Genomic DNA, 20845 nt, shown 5'->3' with positions numbered 1-20845 from the left:
GCTTTGCTGGATTATACGCACACCATGTATTTGGTGCTTTCGAGCAGAAGTAGTGCATTGGCTCGGAGTCTGTACTGGCAGTATGGTTCCACACTGCCCAGATAATTGCTCGCATATCTGCAACACTTTTAGAGTTTCCATGAATTGCATTTCCATAATATACAGTTAATTTATTAAGGCATCTGTGAGATGTTCTTTTCCGCCAAAAGTCCTGCCATCTTGAAGCTTCTTTTTCCCCGATATAGTCTTCAGTTTCCTCAAGCCTTGTTCCCATCCTCTTCTGTATATGACCTACACATTCAATCTTTTCCACAGTATCTTCTGTACCATACGGCATAGCATCTCTAATTGCACTGTATGTCTTAGAATCACTTTCTCCTATATAGTGTAAATATTTCACATCATGGTCATTTTCGGACCTTTTGAAAATTCTTAACATTCCATCCACCTCCATTTTGCCCGTGGAGCCATGATCTTTTTGGCAAAAAGCTTTGTGCCGTAACCCCTATTTTCGAAAATCGGGCCCAAACTACCCTTATATGAGCTGCAGCCTTTGAAAAACGAAGCCATCACCTCTGCCGGAGACAACTTTCCTTGATTCATCTCCGATTAAAGTGTAAACTCCGGCCAGCGAGGAATGTCCGCGAGTTTTCCAGGTACCGTCGCCACTGACGGTAATGCAGTCGCTTTCACATAGCATCTTCTCCTCTGCAAAGGCTCTATGCATGCTTTGCGCACTAATCGTCCTTGTGACAACTGCGATTTTTTTCATTTATTGCATCATACGCCTTCCTGCTGATTGAACTTGGCAAACTCATGACACGACAAAAAGCTTCCAAGGAAGCCAATCTTCCTCCGATGCATCTCATTGCGAGAACAGCCCTTCTATTAATGTCTGGAATATTATTTTTATCTCCAATAATATTGCAAGAAGCATATTATTTGCAGTTTTGCAATCCAAGCCAGTGTTGCCAGATTGGGGGAAATTTCCCCATTTTGGGGAAATCTGGTGTTCTCCGGGGAAATTTTGGGGAAATGGTTTTTGAGGGGAATTCTTTGGGGAAAAATTTTTTTCTTGGGGAAAACCTGGGGAAAAAAAATCTCGTATTTAAATTCATGTCTTGACATCTGGTAGTTGCATTGTTTGTATCAAACAACGTTAGTTTAGCTTTGCTCAACTTGATGGAATTCGTATTTCGCATTATGTGGAATATTATGCTACGGAATTTGCATTAATGTTCTGCTTGAGTAACTAGTTATACCTGAAAACAGGTAAAAATAAGTGTGATGAAGAATGTTCTTGGATAAATATATACAAAAATCATAGTTTAAATGTACATACAGAAGCAGAGTAGTGAATGCGAGTAGAAAAAAATATTTGGCTATTTCTTATCTCTCGATCAGGCGCTTGTATTTATGACTAGTGGAACCCAAACGGCTTTGCCTGTAGTAGAAAATGTGAAGGTCTTTTGGTTCCCCTCTATATTTACAAATAATGCATTGATGAGTTTCCCGCCAATTGGCTTGCCAACGTTATGATAACTTGGTAATTTAGTCGTCCATCTTATGATTATTTTGCTTGGGAAAATGTTCTTAAAATTGGAATAGAAAAAGAACAAAATCAAATTTTAGAAAAAAATCGCTTAAAGGTTCACACCCCCATGCTACAAACTAATTCTTTGCCAAATTTCATTAAAATCGGCCGAGCGGTCTAGGCGCTATGCACGTCACAGAGATCCTGACAGACAGAAAGAGATTCAGACAGAGAGATATCCAGACAGAGACTTTCAGCTTTATTATTAGAAAAGATAAAGAAAGATAAAGATTAAGAAGACAAAAAAAAAAGCGAAAATGGGAAGAAAAAAAAGTTTGGGAGTTTTATAAGAAAATTTGGCTATTAGGGGAAAAAATTTTTTTCAAGAGACAAAAATATCAGAGGAAGTCGATTCATTTCATGAAAATATTAATGGGAAAATAATTTTTGAATTTGGGGAATTTTGATAGAAAACATCGCTTTTTGGGAAAAAGTTGGAAGGGAATTGGGGCAAGGTTCGTACGCTCCTTCAAAACTCCTCCAATAATCCTTCATTTAGGAAATTTTTTTGAAGGGCCCTTCAAACTTCTTCATTTTGGTTTCAACTCCTTCAAAACTCCTTCTTTTTTAGTTCAACACTACATAATTTTCCTCTATGACAGTAACTTAAAATACTTTGATGGACAACTTTGTCATAAGGGGAACGTATAAGAGCGATTTTAATGAAATAATTTCGTATATTTATCTTTTTTCATCAAGATGTGATTTACAAATTTTTCAAAGAAGTCAATAAAAGTTGAAGGTGAGAATATTACTAGATAGCTGAGAAATTTCATAAGTGAAGTAAAACATGCTTAAGTGGTGCTTGGTTATTTTTTTAAGTTTTATGATTATTGCTTTTCCCTCCACCATGCTCTCAGCAGAGAAAGTCAGTTTGGCTTATTATCTCTTTATAGTAAGTAAAAGTAAGGTTTCAAAGAAATTCTGGAAGGAAGTCTGTCGCAGACATGCATCCAGGAGACCCCATAGCGCCTACAGCCTTGAAATTTTGTACAAAATTGCTTCGAGTGGACCTGGGGTTTTATTTTTTTTAATTCGAAGTAGTTTTTTTGTGATTTTTTAAGTTCAAATTTTGTGTAAATTGCCTATTATTGCCTATTAAAGAGGTGAAAAATTACTTGCACATATTAATATTATATATCGTTGGAAAGGGTAGAATTTTGTTTCAATGCTCTAACTTAAATAGGGTGGGAGTTAACTGCGTTTTTAGCTCGAACTTTTTTAGGCTTAGCTTAAAGTTAGGCATTACTTTCTTCATTAAATCTATCAGTAAAAGGTGAAGGAATCATCCCACACTTTTCTTTTTGACATGACTGGAAATAGCAGTTTTTTATAGCAGTTTTTTTTACTCCAGATCTAACTCGACCTTTAGTTGAAACTCTGAGCTTGTATCTCCAAAGGAAAAAAAGGTACTAGCTGTTAAAAATGAAGTTTGAATAATCTCATCTTCATTAAAATTATTGATGTTTTATTTGGGGTTGCAATAGTTATGTCTTTTCGATTTGCAGGTTTCTTCTTTCTTATTCACAAACTTTAAGGGTTTCAATTTTAGCGGAAAATTTTAGGCTCAACTCAATTTAAGCCCCGAGCTAAAGAGCAAAATATGTTACTAGAGACCACGAATATCAAAGCGATTTTTCAAACGTACACAACTGCAGTTTTTCAATGCTCATGAGCCCCTTAGCCCTTATGGCTCTGCAAGTTGATACAAGTTGTTTTGAAACTCAGGGAAGGGTTTTTTTTTTATCCAAAGGTAGCTCATAATGTGTTTTTAATCTGTTTCTTTTTAATTGATGATTTAAATCTTTGCTAATCAAATAAGATTGCGAAGCAATCTTCGGGGGTTGGTGAGCGCTAGCGAGCAGGGGGCAGAGCACCCTAGTTATTTAAATATTTAAAAATACATAAATATATGAACTATATTAAGTGATTGCGTTAAAAAAAAAATTGTTTTTGTAAATCGCAGTTATAATATTGTAAAATGTGTCGTCCGCAAATGATATCATGCCTTGAGGGAGAGACAGGTTCATGAAATTGTGACAAGGCAAAGAGAATGGGTGACAAAAAGTGACAAATGACAGTTAGTATAACACTATGTTTATAAAAAATATGGCATGTGACAAGAGGATGAGTGACGTGAAGTGTGACACTTTGTGACAAAGGGGGAGGGGTGTCAAATATTTTGAAAAAAGTGACATCAATCATTTAAGGACAGCCCATTAGTTCTCCTTCGAAATCTCAATTTACTCCTTCTAAACTCCTCCAAAACTCCTTCATTTTTTTTCTGAAATTGAGTACGAACCCTGTGGGGAAATCTGGATTTGACCATCTGGCAACACTGATCCAAGCACCTGATTTCAAATTTTGAGCACAAACCTGCTGTTGTGTTTTCTTCTAGACTTAATTTTCCATGACATTTTGCACAACATATTACTTCACTGATTTTAGAGAAGAATAAAGAAATGTCAATAATTCTGTATCTTTCAAAGTTTTCACAAACCTTATCTGTTGAGATGACTTTTTTAGACTTCAATTTTCTTCCACTAGCACTTTTGTATTCCTCGGGTCTTACCACAAAAGCTTTCTTTCCTCCTACATTTACCTTTTTTATATATTTGTTTCCCTGAAATTTCCTCTTTTTAGACCTCTGACCAGATGATTGCTTTGAAGGCATCTTAATATGAACACAAAATGCGCAATATTTGATTTACGAAAAAAGAAGAACGAGCAATGAGATACCGTACTTTCAAACATAAAGAAACCCAATTGCACAGGATCAAAACATGAGGAAATAAAGAAAACTTAAGAAGTTTATCTACTGAAAGCAGCTGGCAATAGTCTTTAAACCTCGTAAAGACTCTGCTGGATAAAAATACTGATTGAAGCACAAAACTGTCCAACTAGAACGTAGGCTAAGCAAAAGAAGGCATGGCCCACTGAATTTTTAAATTTTTGTTTACATCTTCTATTTTGCATTTTTTGCAATAACTTCGTAAGTTTTTGCGCTATTCTTAAAACTTTAATACCAAAGTGCGCAGAATAGAATGCTGCATCACAGATTTTTTTTTTTTTTGAAAAATTTGAAGTTTATCTCCCTAGAACCATTATGCTGTCAGCCTTTTTGTCTAGTGGTCAGAGAAGTCTGACTGCAATGGGGAGGGCCCAGGTTCAAATCCTGGCGTGGGCACAGATGTACTTTCTCTCTCCTGTCCTTATCTTTTCTTTGTGTGAATGTGTTGTAACACTCTGAATGGTGGCCCTATAAATGGGTCCTTACGGTATCTGTGTACATTGGAAGTCGGACTTCAGACCAAATTATAGTTCTGCTGGAAAAGTGAAATAGCTCACCCCAAATTGGCAGCCTAGCTTGCACTAGACAACAACAACTTCTTATGCTGACAGATTTTTCTTAGTGTGTAAAAGCTACGGAGGAGCAGCACCAGTAGCAGACATGCTTAAGACATCACTCTCAGGTCAACTCGATTTTCTAAGCCTTTAATGTATTTTCTTACGCAACTACATCTCATCTAGCATTTGGCTTTCTCTGGATCCTCTGAATTAGTTAATTATACTTTTATTTGCTCAATTTCAAAAACTCTGATGATACTCAGTAACAAATAGGATGAGGAAAAAAATATGAGTAATGGACAAAGTTAACTTTTTTTCTTCAAAATGTGCACAAGTTCTTTATTTTTAGAACTTAGCATTATTAAATTCAAATGAACAGGCAGCACCAGCTGACCTCGTGGTGACTGTTCATAACCTTCCACCACTGCCTTGTAAATGCCAACTGGCTCATAAAATTCACTCTTGATTATACTAGATAGTTGCACCGTATTCATGGGCCACAACATCAGTTTTACCTGCCTAAAATTCTTATTAGAGTCAAACTTTAATATCTCGAACCTCCTTATCTCAAAACCCTTGATATCTCGGGGGGGGGGGGGGGGGGAATCCCCTGCATTTTCCATCCTAAAATCTCCCATGTATTTTCCATAGTTACCTAGAAATTTATTTTTCGAAACCCTTGATATGTTGAAATTTTCCCACAGATGCAAGTTTCAATTGCTCTCTCTATTTCTCCTCTGAAAATTTTGTAGTAGAACCAGTTCCGTCGACATTTGTTTGTCGTTTTCACCCTTTTTCTTTGATATTTTAAGAATAGGGGATTGAGGTGAGATATTATGGGAGTGTGGCTATGAGCTGGCACTGTAGTGTTTTTCATCTCAGTGTTTTCCCCAGAGTTTAGATTCAGAGTGCTTTTATTAAGAACACATTGACTTGATCTCAAATTATTACTATAAACCATAATCTAATACAGAGAATGCAAATATCATCAAAATCTTGGAGTCTGTCATAACTCTTGTGAATGCATGATTGTGTACATTCTTACCCTACTACTTAAATACTATCATAATTTTAATCATGAAATATAGAGATGCATAAGTACTCAATTTTCTTTCTATCAACTTGTAGAGTATGTGAAGATGTGCTGATGGATTTTGATGGCCTTGTTGCAGCTCAAACAGCTCTAGGAACTGCAGCTATTATTGTGATGAATAAACAAACTGATATCATTAAAGCAATTGCCAGGCTTATTGAGTTCTACAAACATGAGAGTTGTGGACAGGTAGCTTTTTTAATTATATGCCAACTAGCTGCATTGCACAGTCTATTTCAAAAAATAAAAGTTGTTTCAAGTGTCTTATGTTCAGCAATCAGGTAAAAAAATAAATAAAAATAATTACGAATATTGACATCTTGAATTCAAATTATGTTTTTCGCAATCACGAGTGTGTGTATGTAGGCGTGATGTTTGTGTAGGGGGTATGTGTGTTAGTGTGTAGGGGGTATGTGTATGTGTGTGTAGGTATGTGTGTTTGTGTCTGTGTGCTGGCATATGTGTGTTTTTAGTTGTGTGTATGAATGTGTGTGTGTGTGGGGGGGTATGTGTATGTGTGTGTAGGCATATGTGTTTGTGTCTGTGTGCAGGCATGAATGTGTGGGTAGTTGTGTGTATGTGTGTGTGTATGTTTTTGTATGTGTATGTGTAGGTGTCTGTATGTATGCATGCGTGAATGTGTATGTGTTTGTGTACGTGTGTAGGTGTATGTATGTGTGTGTGTAGTTGTGTATGTATGTGTGTATGTGTGTGTGTATGTTTTTGTATGTGTATGTGTAGGTGTCTGTATGTATGCATGCGTGAATGTGTATGTGTTTGTGTACGTGTGTAGGTGTATGTATGTGTGTGTGTAGTTGTGTATGTATGTGTGTGTGTAGTTGTGTATGTAGATTTGTATGTATGCGCATGTGTGTAGAAGATGGATGCAACCTGGAGACGTCTTTCGCTATAGAAGCAACACCGTGAGGAGCCAGTCGACGGTGATGGTGCGGAGGGTGGCGGTGGGAAAATAAAATGATAGCACGCCGAAAACAGTCAAATGAGAACAATAAGCAATCGTGATTGCTCAAAAAAAAAAAAATTAAATTTCCCTTCAATGTGTAGAAAAGAGAAATTTTCTGTCTTAAATTAAATTTAGACCTCTTTGACTTTTTTTAAAATCCCAAAACTTCAGAAATCTCTATGTATCAACCAGCATCAGGCGTAATCGTTTCACAATGACTTGGTTGTTAGAATGATGATTGTTATTTAGATGAATTTGCGTGTATTAATGAATTTTGTTCTGAAAATATCAGAGAAGTATGTAAATACTAATATTAAAAGTAATTCTAAAGCTAATATACATCAACTGAACAGAAGTTTGTCAATCAATTGTGTTCCAGAAAAGCTTTTAAAACTAGCAGAAAGCACGGCTGATATTTAAAAAAAAAGAATACATAAAAAAGAGTTTTCACTCATTTTTAGCCTACTTTCCCAGTAAAAATCACAAAAAGAAGAAAAAAGCATGAAAGAAGGCTTAATACATCTTAAAAATATCCCGAAAAACAAAAAAAAGTCAAAAATAAATAAAATAGTTAGATAAATATTGAAAAATTAAAAATTGGAAAGTAGGGTATTGAGATGGGGAAAAATGTCTGTCGGTCTGTCTGTCTGTCTGTCTGTCCCCCCCCTAATAACTTTTGAATGAATAGTCCGATTCGAACAAATTTTTTTTTGTTAGAAAGATCTCGGCGAGGACATCTCATTCCCATAATTCATTTTTTGATTTGAACAATTTTTCGTTCAATTTTGAACAGTTCAAAAAAACTTAATATTAGCGCCATGGGGAAATTCAAATCAAAAATAAATCTTGAACTTAGAAGCGAAGTGGCTTCAAACAAACTTTGTAGGGAAAATCTTTTGATAAAAAACATGTATCGAAAATATCTTTTTGATTTGAACAAGTTTTCGTTCAATTTTGAACAGTTCAAATCTCTTAACATTAGCGCCTAAGGGGAAACTGAAAGTCAATATAGATTCCGAACTTAAAGGCGGATTTACTTCAAACAAACTTTGTTGGAAATAGCTCTTGACGACCTACTCCCGACTCCGACTCCGAGAATTTAGGGGTACCTGACACCGACTCTGACTCCTGTTCCCGACAATTAATCGGACTCCGACTCCCCGATTTCGACTCTGACTTCGTAGCTTTGGCAAACATTTATACACGGAGGACAAATGACTGACTCCGATTCTTGGATATTCGATTCCGACTCTTTTATCCCAAAATGAGATTGACTCCGACTCCGGCTCCGCTGCTGTGGTATTAACTGTGAAATAATTATTGTTGATATGATTTGTTTTTATTTTCACGCTAAAGTTTTAATTTAGGTATTTAGTTTTCGGTGAATAAACTCGAAAAATATGCGCATACGATTTTTTTTTTTTTTTTGACAATGAAAATTATTTCTTTAAGTTGACATTTTATTGTTTTTTTTTTTATTTTGGTAAGTGCATTAATTCGTTTAAAAAATTATTTTTGGCAACAGGGGAAAAAGAAACGATTTTTTTTTATATGATGTATTTATTTTAATGAACTTATTATTATTATTTTTTCGTTTTGAAAGCTGTTAAAAAAAATTTTTAATGGAAAGAAGTGTATTAGCTGCTTTGTTTAAAAGGTGCTGCTATTTTATTTGTTCGTTTTTTTGAAGAAAAGTAAGGAATATTTTATTCCTAGAAATCAGCTTAAAATATTAAAAAAAAATATGTTTGAAAAAATTTGCGATTTTAGCTATTTTTGAGAATATTGATCAGGTACTAGAAAGTAGTATGGATATACGGGAAAGTAGGCTCGTCTAGTTCTAGACGGAACTTCTTGTTCTGCAAATAACTATGATTACAAAACAGACAATATTTTATCAAAAATAATAACTTAAAAAAAAAAAATTCTTTATAATTTTTTAAAAACTTTTATTCAAACTGAAGTATCAAATATTTACTTGGCTTCCAATTCTCTTATTTTGTACAGCAGACTCCCAAATTTTGATGTCTATTCTTAAACTCCCTAATAAAGTAAATATCTCGAATTTTTATCGAAGCAATCGAATTCACCCAAAAGGGACCTTTTAGTTACATGTTGAATGATGAGGCATTTTCAATTTTTAGGCTCCAGACATTAGTTTAATCACATCATATTGCTCAAAAGAACTCTTTTATGCAAAAAAGTGTAGATTAGGGGGGGGGGGGGGGTATCAAATTAAAGTATGAAACCTTTACATAACTACAACTCTCTTGATTTGTTCGGGACTCCCTAATGAAGTAAATATCTCTCAAATTTTCATCAAAACAATCAAATTCCTCAAAAATGGATGTTTCAGTGACTAGAATTTCTCAGAAAATCCCTACAGTAAAATAATTATGATCTCAGAAATGGAACCTTTTCATAGATGAGGATGAAAATTGTATATGTCTGATTCTTTATGAAACATGTTTATTTCATTTTAGCTTCTTTTTAAAACTTTTATTTCCTAAAAGTGCAATAAAATGTTACCTATTTCTTTTGAAACTCCTTAAATTTTTACCTGCTGCAAGAAATGTTTATCATGAACAGAGATGAAAACAGTCGGGGGAAAAAAACCAGAAAATTTCCGAGAAAAACGGAAAAAAACCGTTTTTTTCCGAAGGAATAAATTTTCACTTCAGAAAAATTAAAAAAAAAGAATTTTTTCAACTTTTCAGGGTTTTAATTGAAATTTTCAGCAAAAAGTGATTAGAAATTCTCATGTTTAAATTCTGATGCTATTTCCTCCCCCCTCCCGTTTTATGTTAAAATACTGTCTAACATTAATGCAAGTTGTTGTATGACAATATAATTTGCATATAGATCAAAAAATGTTTAATAATTCTTTTACAAAAAAGCTTAAACCAATAACCTTAGTGAAGAATTTATTTTCCTTCTTCATAAAACAAATAAGCATAACTTTAACCACAAAACTATGTTTCTGCTGACTGCGAACAAAATGTACAGGGTGCGGCAAAAAAAAAACTGGGCAAGCAATTTTCCAAAAAACTTTACTAAAAATAAATAAACTAACAAAAAAACAATAATATGAGAAGAACTTTAGCAATCATTAAATTTAATTGGTTTCAAACTAGTAGTCTTTTGCAGTAATATAGAGATGCAACTGCTTATGGAAATTTTCATTCAAGGGCAGCAAGTCCTTTTATCAATCCTATTCCCTATAAAGCAATTGGTTTAGAGAGTTCAATTTTATGTGTAGTTTAGGGTAGACCTTTGACTCTAAAATAAGCCATACATTGTAATAAATGGGATTGAGGTCGAGCGAGTAGAGCGTCCACTCAAAAGATATCTTGTCAAAAACATGTGCTTTGCACCACTCTTGTCTTTTTGGCCATATGAATCGATGTGGAGTTAAAGGAAAATGTCCAGTCTCTACATTGCTGAAGTGCTCTTAGGCCCACAGAAGAACAATAACCTCTAAAATGTCCTTCTGGTTCACTTTTTGATTCATTTTACGGCCCTCATCCACAAAAAAACTAGAGTTTTTTTCCCTTGTCCTGATTCCATCTCAGACCAAGCTTGACTTCTAATTTTGGCGATATCTAACACTTTCTAAGGTGATTGGAGTGTCATCTACTAAGGGTGCCCATATGCAAAATTTTAAGGGGAGGGGGGAGGGGACTCTGATATTTTCTCCATGGTCTAGCAGGATATTTTCCACATGGAAACCGACTTTAATACAGATTAGAGCTAATAAAAGTTAACATTATTGATAACTAAGTCATTAATGGCTGGAGGAAAAATGTTTTTACATTTTTACAAACAGGGATGAGATTTTTCCGTCTTTTACCGGAATTCCGGCTTTTTCTGTTGATTTTTAGAACCTTTCCTCCTTTTCCTCCTTTTTTTTGTCTCTTTCAGGCTTTTTTTCTCAAAAATCGGAAAAAAATACGATTTTTTCAAATTTTCGGTCCCCGATTTCTTATTTTTTCTATTTTCCTCCCTCGAATCTTCCTCCTCCGCGATATCTGCCAAAAAAGTTTGTTTTTTGGAATCATGCCAATGATGTCAAACACTTGCTGCGCCGAAATATGCATGCCTCGTTTGAGATTTCAATCTTTTTGCATCCTGCAAGTATTTCAATTATTTTTAATGGTGGGTGGTTTTTCACTATATGATACCTTATATCTACTTATTTTATTCATTATTTCAATAATATTTTTATTTCTTTAATTTATTTTGGAAAAAAATGCAAAAGTCAATCAAAAAAAGTGGCATAGCACCCACAGTCCTGAATTTTATTGAAACTTGGCATGGTAACTTTTTTTGTGTATTTAAGAAAGTGTAAAAAATATTTATGGTGAATCTCAAACCGTTTAGGCTTTACAGCCTGTTAAAAGTTTCGAGATTTCATGATTAAATGAGGCGGCTGCAAGTTGTTCTTTTGATTCCGAAATCATATTAGGAAGTTTTTAAAGACAAATTTTGGGTTCCAATGCAAGAAAAAGATAACCAATCGTTTATATACATATATATTTATTTATTTTCAATTCTTACTATGAAAAGTATGTTCTACCACATAAAGAAATTTTAGATTTTTCTCTCCGTTGTAAATTTTTACTTTAACAAACAGACCTAATTTTAAAATTTATGTTTTCACTCGTTTAGCACTATAAACTCAAATGTTTTTAATTAAAAAAAATGTATTTTTTTCTAAAAAATATGAAAAGTTGACAATATTGTGTGATGCAGCCAAGATTGACCTCTGACTCTCCCACCCTTTGTTCAATCAGGGGTTAGAAATTGTTGCCTTTTTTTTTCAAAATTGATTTATTTATTAATAAACACTCTTGCAAGAAATGGTACAATGCAGCAAACTGTACAAAATTGTTACTTGTACTTTAATACCTATTACCTTTAAAACTGGTAAATTAGCCTTTTTTTTATTGAATTTTTGAATATTATGGCTTCTATGTTCTATTTTGATGCGGTTTTGGATATCATCCCTTTTACGAAATTTTTTTGGATTTCCTCCTTTTTGCTCTCTGACCACTCTCATCCCTGTACAAAGAAAAAAGTATTAAAAGGAAGAGGAAGTTCTCATTTCCAAAGGGGGGGATGCTTGAGCCCCCCACTTCCCCCCTATATGAGAGCCTATGGTGTCTACAAACCAAATGCTATGGTTCTGGGGGATATGAACCGGTTGAACGGTAAATCAGTGAAAGATATCTCTTCCAGCATGGACTTGCGGGCCCGTCTCAAACGTTTCTGGCATCTTTAGAGTCATACGAATGCCTGAATTTTTGGAACTTGCAAAACTTCTGTTAGAGCTGTTTTTTCCCTTAGTCGCACTTATCAGTTACAAATTCTCACAAACGACTGCTCTCGTGGAAACTCGAGGATTTCATTGAACTCACTTTTGGATGACCTGACGATTAACTGAAATGTTCACTGTTCGTTTTTGTACACTTTTCGGACATCGACTATCATTTCCAAGCCACTTGAAACAGCATGCCGTTTCAAATACTGTTTGTCGAGACACAACAAGCAAACGAACTGTCGTTCTGCTTGGTTAAACAACTTAAAATAGCTGGTATTTCGCTTAAAATTGTAAGAAAACCGAAAAGCAATACATAAACTAGGTAATATGTTGTAAGTTATTTCCTAATAAAGTGAGTAACAAAAATAAATTAGTTACTCATTAAAATGAAATTACCTTTCTTCCATTCGATGATACAATTTTTGTCCGATATTTTTTGTACTGCACCCTGTATATTGCCGTGCTAAGTAAAAAGGGGACTTTGCAGTTGGGCTCAAGCTGAGATATTGTATTTTTAAGTGTGACTTTTCCATATAATTGATTCAGATGTCTTTTTTTAAAATAATTTTTCAAAACAATAGCTCTTGATCAAATGACCCTAAAACATTTTATTTATTAAGTAAACTACGAAACAGAGAACAACTTGGTTATAATAACTCAAATTTCTTCAAAAGGGCTGGTATGACTACTTTTACTACTGTGCTTAGCAGGACCATATGAATAAGCTGAAACTCCAGTTTAATTTTGGTTCAGCTTAAGAAAAACCAATCTAGTTTTGATTTGGACTTAGACTGGATTGGAAAAAATCAAAACTCAATAGCTTTCATTTTCAGACAGCAACATTGTATTATTTTTCTTACAAAAAAATATCAACCATGTTTGAAAGTCGAAAATTTCAGAAGTTTCAAAGGCAATCTAAAATAGAAAATTTAATTGATACGATTAGACACACATTACCCAATATTATTGGTTGAGTGACGACTTGACTTATTTCTGGGTTTGATCTTTCAAACCCAGAAATAAGTCAAGTCGTGAAAGCCCTCTACTCAGTTATAAAACAAAAAGGTTTTTTCGTCTAATTAATTTTACCTTTATGTGTATTTCTGTCAAGCAGAAAAAGAAGATGTGTGGATAGCATATATTTTTTAATGCTTAACCCATTATATGTTACAAGAAACACAGAGCTATTAAGAAACCCAAATTTTATTCATAAAAAAATCAAATTTTCCATTTTTTTTCCAATTTTGCCCGAAGAAAACTGGTAAAAAACCTTTTTTTTCCCACCACTTCAAAATTTCCGGAAATTATACATCTCGAATCATGAGAAAAGTAACCTATCCCTCTTTCTGGGCAATTCCAAGGTGTCGGACGTAAAAATTGCACGAAATTTGTGTAAAAAACAATTTTGCTAGTATGCAATTTTGTAACTGATCAAAAATTTTTTTAACTACTTACGCATGTGTGTAGAATTATTAACCATAAAAAGAATTTCTGACAAAAAATTTTATTTAGATAAAAATATTATCAAATTTTGGTGATTTTATCTTCCTCCTTTCGCTATTTAAAGTAACCTTCTGTCCTATGCATCACAGAGACTTCAATCTCTTCAAAATTTAATTGAGTGATGCATCCTGTTTAATGTACAGACTCATATCGAACGATAACCCAGTCATTCACGTTAAGATTTGAAATAAAATCCATATCTTCAAATTCGTCGGAGACATCACTGTCAAACACTTCTGTAAACAGCATAACAGTCTTAAAAGTTTTTGAAGAAGAGGTGTCTGAAATACAGATTTTATTGGAGAAAATCGCTTTGATGCAGTTTTTTTTTTTTTTTCACATTGAATACTTGGAACTGGAAGGATTTTATCCCAATATTGGAGCAAAGTTGCGGAATCCTGCATGATTTCTTCAGATGATATGTTGTGTACATGCACGTCTTTAATTAATAACAAAGCCACAGATGCATACTCTTGCGGTGTACTGATGAACACCTTTCCAGCTCTTATATTCCTCCAGACAGTTTTTTTTGTTGTACCACCTATGCCATCGACAACCCCTTTCATATGGGACGTTTCAAAAAAATTCCAGATTAGTTTCATATTGCACTTCTGTTCAAATAAATATAAGTTGGAAAATAAATATCTTTGTTTAAATTGTGAACTGGGCCCATCTGAGAAAATTTGAATGTTTTGAATACTTGGGTAGTTGGCTTTAAGGTAATCTAAAAGGTAACTTACAAATTTATGTACAGTGATTTTAGTGTGATCTAAAATATCGGAAAATATGGTAAAACTTTGAGTGATTTCTTTGGAAATCCATGCGTGAGTTGTGAAGACTGGCTTGGGCATGTGCCCAATGTGCCATTTGAGTTTCACTTTGCTGTAATATTGCAGCGTTTTCAGAAAAATCTTGCTGCATTACAACATTTTCACCATTGACTTGAGATTTTAACTGCTCAAAAGTCTGAGCTTGCTCTCGTTTAACAAACGTGTGAAGGAGAAAATTTCGTTTCTGTTTTACAAGTTCCCCAAAAGCCTCTCTGCGTGTACTAAGTAATTCTACTTTTGACATTTTATCATCACCTTTTTGATACTGAAAATATCATATTGGGGTTGATTGGATGTTTGCTTTTGGTTTGAACAAGTGAATTTTATTAACGCAAACCTCACATTCAGAGTACATGCACTCTTTTAGTTCCAGGATTGCAAGTTATTTGCTCAATAAAACTTGAGAATTCCACATTAAGGTCTGAGCCGCATGTTTTCAGCGCTTGTAAGATCAGCCTTACATTCTCATGGTAGATACAAACACACACATTGTGCAGTATCTTATCGAACAGACGAATGTTTCCGGACGCAAACTTGCAAATTTAGATACTCCAATTTTTGCATCAGAGTAATTTTTTCTAAATTCCTGATATGCCTCATTTTGTGACATCAGAATGTATCTTAACTGCATATGGGTTTTCTGAATTTTCCCATCAGTTACACTTCTAATAATTAGCTTATCTTTACCTCTTGGAGCTTGCCATGAAATTTCATTATTATAAAAGTTTTCCACTAGAGTCTAAGTTTTGTTTATCGAGGCTTAGTGATTAAACAGCTTTTGCGGATGAGAAACGTGGTATTCAATTTTAAAATTTTGGTGTCAGACGTAATGCGGTGTCGGACATAATTTTTATCTTACGTCCGACACCATGAAAAAAACAAAAAACTATTATTTTGAATTTCGATTGGGTTGCACATTTTCAATAGTAACTGATGTTCTGATTTGCAGGTAAATTGTTTTGTAAAATATTTCATCCTATTTTACACAGCACAAACAATTAGGTAATTTGGTGTCGGACGTACATTGTTCGATGTACAGTGATACTACATTTGTTCTACAGTGTTGTGGCAAGCATCTGAAGCAGTTAATATTTGAAAAATATTGCAATTATAGCTTAAAATACTTTCAATAAGATATCAAAAAATTAGTTGTGGCAGCGTGTCGATTATACTTTTGTGTAAAGGTTTGTAACACTCAAATGATTAAAATCTTGTGATAATTTGTGTTATTTTCTTATACTGCAACTCATAAGCTTCAAAATGATACCTAATTTGTGAGAAAAATATGATTTTAAAAAATTGATCATCAGTTCCCCATTTCTGTGGAATTGCCCTTCTAGTTTTTTATTTTTTCAAATCTAAAGTTTTTTATTTTTTCCAGAAAAATGTAAAAACAGTTATCTCAGTTTACAAATTTAAATTACTCTCAGATTTATGAACGCCAATTTTTGCATCGTATATAGGCTTAAATTACGAAGCCCCAACTCATATTTCAACAATCCCGTTTATACTCAAACTTTTGTCATCCAGCTAATTCATGTCAAGTCTCCCTTATTTTACTCATAGGTTGACCTAATTTTATCTTCCAATGTTGGGAGATTTGCATTATTTGTAAATGTACTATAAAATTGTTTTTATATTATTTTAATAAATTCATTATTTTTATTTATTTTTATTTCCAGGAGCAGACTACACTTAAGAATGATAAATAATACTGTCACAAAATGAAAATTAAAAATTTGCTCTTATAATGATATTTAAATTGATGTATGCATTGTGTGTGTGAAGTAGAAAAAAGCTCAACAGCTTGGCTATTAGAGTCTAACAATGTTATTGAATCAAGCATACTTGTTTCTTAAAATTTGTGTCATAATAAAATGTGCATTTATGAACTGTTATTTACATTAATATAAAGGAGTATTGCTGAGCAGTTTTAAGTCATTTTAGATTTTGATGTAAGATAAATAATAACAATAATGATCAAGCTCTCTTCATCTATGCGTTTTATGAATTTGATCGTATGTTTCAGTGCACTCCTTGCCGTGAAGGTGTCGGATGGATGTTTAAAATTATGAATAGATTTGGTAAGAAGAAATTCTTTAATATTTTTCTGAAACGTTAATTGAAAAATATTTTTAACGTTATCACATATCTTCTTATATTTTAAATTAATCAACACAATATATTCTTTAAAGGTACTTTTCTGTTATAGGTACATCACAACACATTTTTGATCTAGGAGATTATTTTTCATTTTATTTATTAATGCCATCATGTTTCATTAAAGCGACATGGAAACTACTTATTTGGCGATAGCACACATTAGTTTGTGTATTTAAAGGACTTTTGAACGAAATCAGCCTTGAAACAAGAGTTAAAATTTAAAATAACTCACCAAATACATAAAGGAAAAAAAAAATGTGGCAAATAAAAAAAAAAAAAAACAAGCTATGAAATATCATGTAAAATCCACATATAATAAGTCGGCAAATCAACTTTAAATGCTCCAAAGGCTTGTCAAATAATCAGCTAAATAAACCTTTAAAGTTCCATGAAAATATAAAACTAGAAAACAAAGAGCATTATAGCGAGGTTGTAAATGTAATGCTTCAATTTTTGCCAAGGTAGAAAGTAAGCAGGTTGCCAAGCCGAGTGATGTACCAAATGGAAAAGTGAATGGAAGTGAACCAAATGAAAAAACCTCTTTCAACTCAATTGGTAGACATCCTAAATTAAATATAAAGCTTGAGAGGACCACAATTGCTTTCCCAGAGCTTAAAAAATCATGAAACAGTTTTACTACTTTTGTGCAGTTAAGTATAAATAAATAATGGTAAATAAATTCAGTCTCTGCAATTATTTAGGTGAAAATAGCTCAAAAACATTTTATTAATTAAAAGAAAAGATGTACAGTTCCACCCGTTTATAGCAAATTTATGGATTAAATGTTATAGCTTCAATTCTCCTTCAAGTTTTAGTGTGTATTATTGTGTTTCATTGCAGCGTTATAGTTAGAGAGTTCTTGCTAGTACCGTAGCTGAGCACATGAAACAATCCACATTTTAAGCATTTATTTTTAAGAACAATAAGAAGGTAAAACTTCAAAAAAACTTAGAAAGTTAAAAACTCGAATAATGATTGGTAAAATCGTTCAACACATTCATAGTAAAGTTGCTGAGATATGACTTGCTCGTTGTTCTTTTCTCCTTGACCTCCAGAAAAGAATCACTCAATTCACTTAGCTTCACTTTTGTTCAGTTCGCTCAACTGCTTATCATTTTGCATCGCCACATGTATTAGTTACCTTTATAACAATAAATGGCAATAAAATTACAATTTGTTTCCTTTGACTTCACTATACCTGTGACTGTAATATCAAATGTCTCCCTATTAAATTCTTTATCTGTCAAATAATGACTTCTTGTTGTAGGTTTTTTAAACCACATAAACCAAAAAAAAAAAAAAAAAAAACCCTTGCTCTTGCAAGTTAAGAATCAATTACAAAAACAATTTACAAATTTTAAAAATATTTTTTCCTTTTTGTAAAGAAACATTTTTTATAAATGTAAAATACTTTTTTTTTAATCTTCAAAAAGTTTAAATAATGCTTACAGGAGCAAAGATTAGTTATTTTTTTAAAAATCTCTTTAAGCCTCTATTTTAAAAATATTTTTTAAATTTGTAAATTGTTTTTGTAATTGATTCTTAACTTGCAAGAGCAAGTTTTTTTTTTTTAACTACTCCCCTTTCCATGAGCAGTAAATAAAATTTTAAAAATACTATGTAATTAAAAAAAGAAAAAAAAAAAAAAAAAAAACTGTTGTGATGTCAAATTATTTACAGGCTAATTATTTTCCTTCAACAAAAGTAAGTTTTGAATACAATTATTAATCACATAAAGTTAAATGTGCGTTTGTTCCTGTATTCTAATTAAAACAACTTTCAGTGGAAGGAAGTGCTCAGCCGGAGGAAATCAATATGCTGTATGAAATCAGTAAGCAAATTGAAGGTCATACTATTTGTGCCCTTGGTGATGGAGCTGCCTGGCCTGTACAGGTAACAAATAAGCATAGTTATATTAATTACGAAATGTGTACCAATGCAATTGTTTTTGTTGCAATTTATAAGAAAAATAAATTCTCCTGTAAATTTAATTTATTTGATTCAGTCATCTTTTCCTGAGAATCCTCCATTATCATTAAGTTTTCAAAATCAAATAACTTTTTGTGCCTAATATACTTTTCCAGATATCCTGATAGATATCTTACTTGACCTTAATCGATTGACAGATATGTAGTACAATGTCCGGATCGAATACCAGATTGTGCAATGCTGGAGGGGATACTGATTATTTGAGAATCAGCCGGCCACACTGAGTACTGGATAGTTTACGGATATAAATGCAGTTTTTAGAACAGCTTTCCCTGAACTTTGAATCTTCTTTTTTCTGTTAATGACTTAAAGCTCTTTTTCAAAGTATTACTTAAATTTGAAAAAACTACAGTTGAACCTCGTTTAAAGTGAAATTTACTGGACCATGATAATTATTTTATGCTATCCAGATTCCCAGTGGTGAATTTATAGGTTTGGGAGCCTGTTGCAATGAATTCTTTAGTCCTCTTTATCCATCACAGAACTACGTAAGGCATTTTATCATATGCATTTTTGTACCTCCTTTGGGGAGCTGGGGGTTTCTTCACTGGGACCCTTCTCAGTCGCGACTTTTGCACCATGATAAATCCATTACTGCCCTTTCGATATATTTCTTAAGTAATTGTTAACTCACAAAATCAAACAAATATTTCATGAAAATCAATTTCATGTTAATGAGGTTCAACTATAATGAACTTAATTAAATATGTTTCTTTTTTGTTTCCCTAGGGATTGATTCGTCATTTCAGGCCACTCATAGAAGAGCGTATGCAAGATTATGCAGCTTCTAACAAAAAGATTCAGTCTTCAATGTAGATATATTTATTTTGGTGTAAAAAGAAATAATGGACTTAAAATGTAGTCTCCAGTTCTAATGTGTAATATACGATGTGAAAATAAATGCTGGACTTATTGTGTAGAAACTTGGTTTGTTTAAACTCAGGGTGCCGCAGGCAACCTTAATGATACTTTTTGCTATGTTGTTCGGTATAAGTATTTAGTATTAGGCGATATTGACTTTTTAGAGTGAAATGAGCTATTGAGGAACTCATTTTCCCCCTAAGGCTACTTTTATAGAATTTTCTCCACTAAAGCAAGTTCTCATTTGGAAAATATAGTTTTTTCACCCTAATTTTCATTATTTTGAACCCTTTTGCTATTCTTACTCATTTCCACTACTCCACTTTTTCCCTCACCTTATCAACCTTTCATTCCATTTGAATGGTATTTAAGTAATAGCTTAAATAAAGGAAAAATATTTTTCCTTACTTTGTGATTGATTAATAAAGTTGATTTGCTCAATAATACCCAAGTTTCTGTCATCTTGATGATTGAGGCAGGCCAGTAATTGAATGAAAATGCCATGGAATTGTCAGAAAATTATGGAAAATGATATTTTACAAAATGAGTGGACAGGGTTCATACTGCCTGCCCAAGTTTACTTTGGAATCTGTAAATGTCCAGATTAGACGAGTTTGTCTGAGGGGGGAAAAGTAAAAATTTGATGAGCATGTTTTGTTTCCATCTCAAAGCGACTCGGCTTAATTTAGAGGCTAACACATATCTACAAAAGCTGGCACCCCTGATAGATGCATCCAATTTCACCTGTAACCTGGATGTTAGCCTTTCCATCTCATTGGTGGTAGGTAAGAGTTGCAATAGCGGATCAAAAATTTAATACCGGTATTCAATATTTTTAAAACGTGATACCGGTATTAATACCGGTATTTGAAATTTTTTAAACAATGCTTGAAAACATAGCTTCGTAGCCACATTTAATAATTTTGTACAAAAATTGTATTATGGAAACATATTGTAAACAAATATAAAATGTAGGAATAAATGTCAAAATAAAAAATCAATAACGGTACAAAACATAATGCATCTACTGAATTGTCTTCAAGCTTGGAACTCATTTAATGCTCAACTTTCTTGCAGTTGAAAATACTTTCTCAATTCCCCCAGATGGGTGGTACCATTAACAACCCGCGATACACCTCCTCTAATTGTCTCAAAGTCTTTCATCTTCAAATAATTCAGT

The 20845-nt window shown here is 33.1% G+C and overlaps 1 protein-coding gene across 1 annotated transcript in view; it reads left to right on the top strand.

The window, feature by feature from the left end:
- LOC129229285 (NADH dehydrogenase [ubiquinone] flavoprotein 1, mitochondrial-like) overlaps positions 1-19727 on the top strand; it is a 63689-nt gene extending 43962 nt beyond the window's left edge. The window contains exons 9-12 of the mRNA XM_054863559.1: positions 6071-6224; positions 16682-16736; positions 18599-18708; positions 19534-19727. Coding sequence (XP_054719534.1) covers positions 6071-6224; positions 16682-16736; positions 18599-18708; positions 19534-19620 — 406 coding nt within the window. The 3' untranslated portion in view covers positions 19621-19727. The remainder of the gene's footprint in view (positions 1-6070; positions 6225-16681; positions 16737-18598; positions 18709-19533) is intronic.
- The last annotated feature ends 1118 nt before the right edge of the window (positions 19728-20845 follow it).

Source organism: Uloborus diversus, chromosome 9 (assembly GCF_026930045.1).
Source record: "Uloborus diversus isolate 005 chromosome 9, Udiv.v.3.1, whole genome shotgun sequence".
Lineage (NCBI taxonomy): Eukaryota > Metazoa > Arthropoda > Arachnida > Araneae > Uloboridae > Uloborus > Uloborus diversus.
This window is presented reverse-complemented; position numbering and strand designations above follow the sequence as displayed.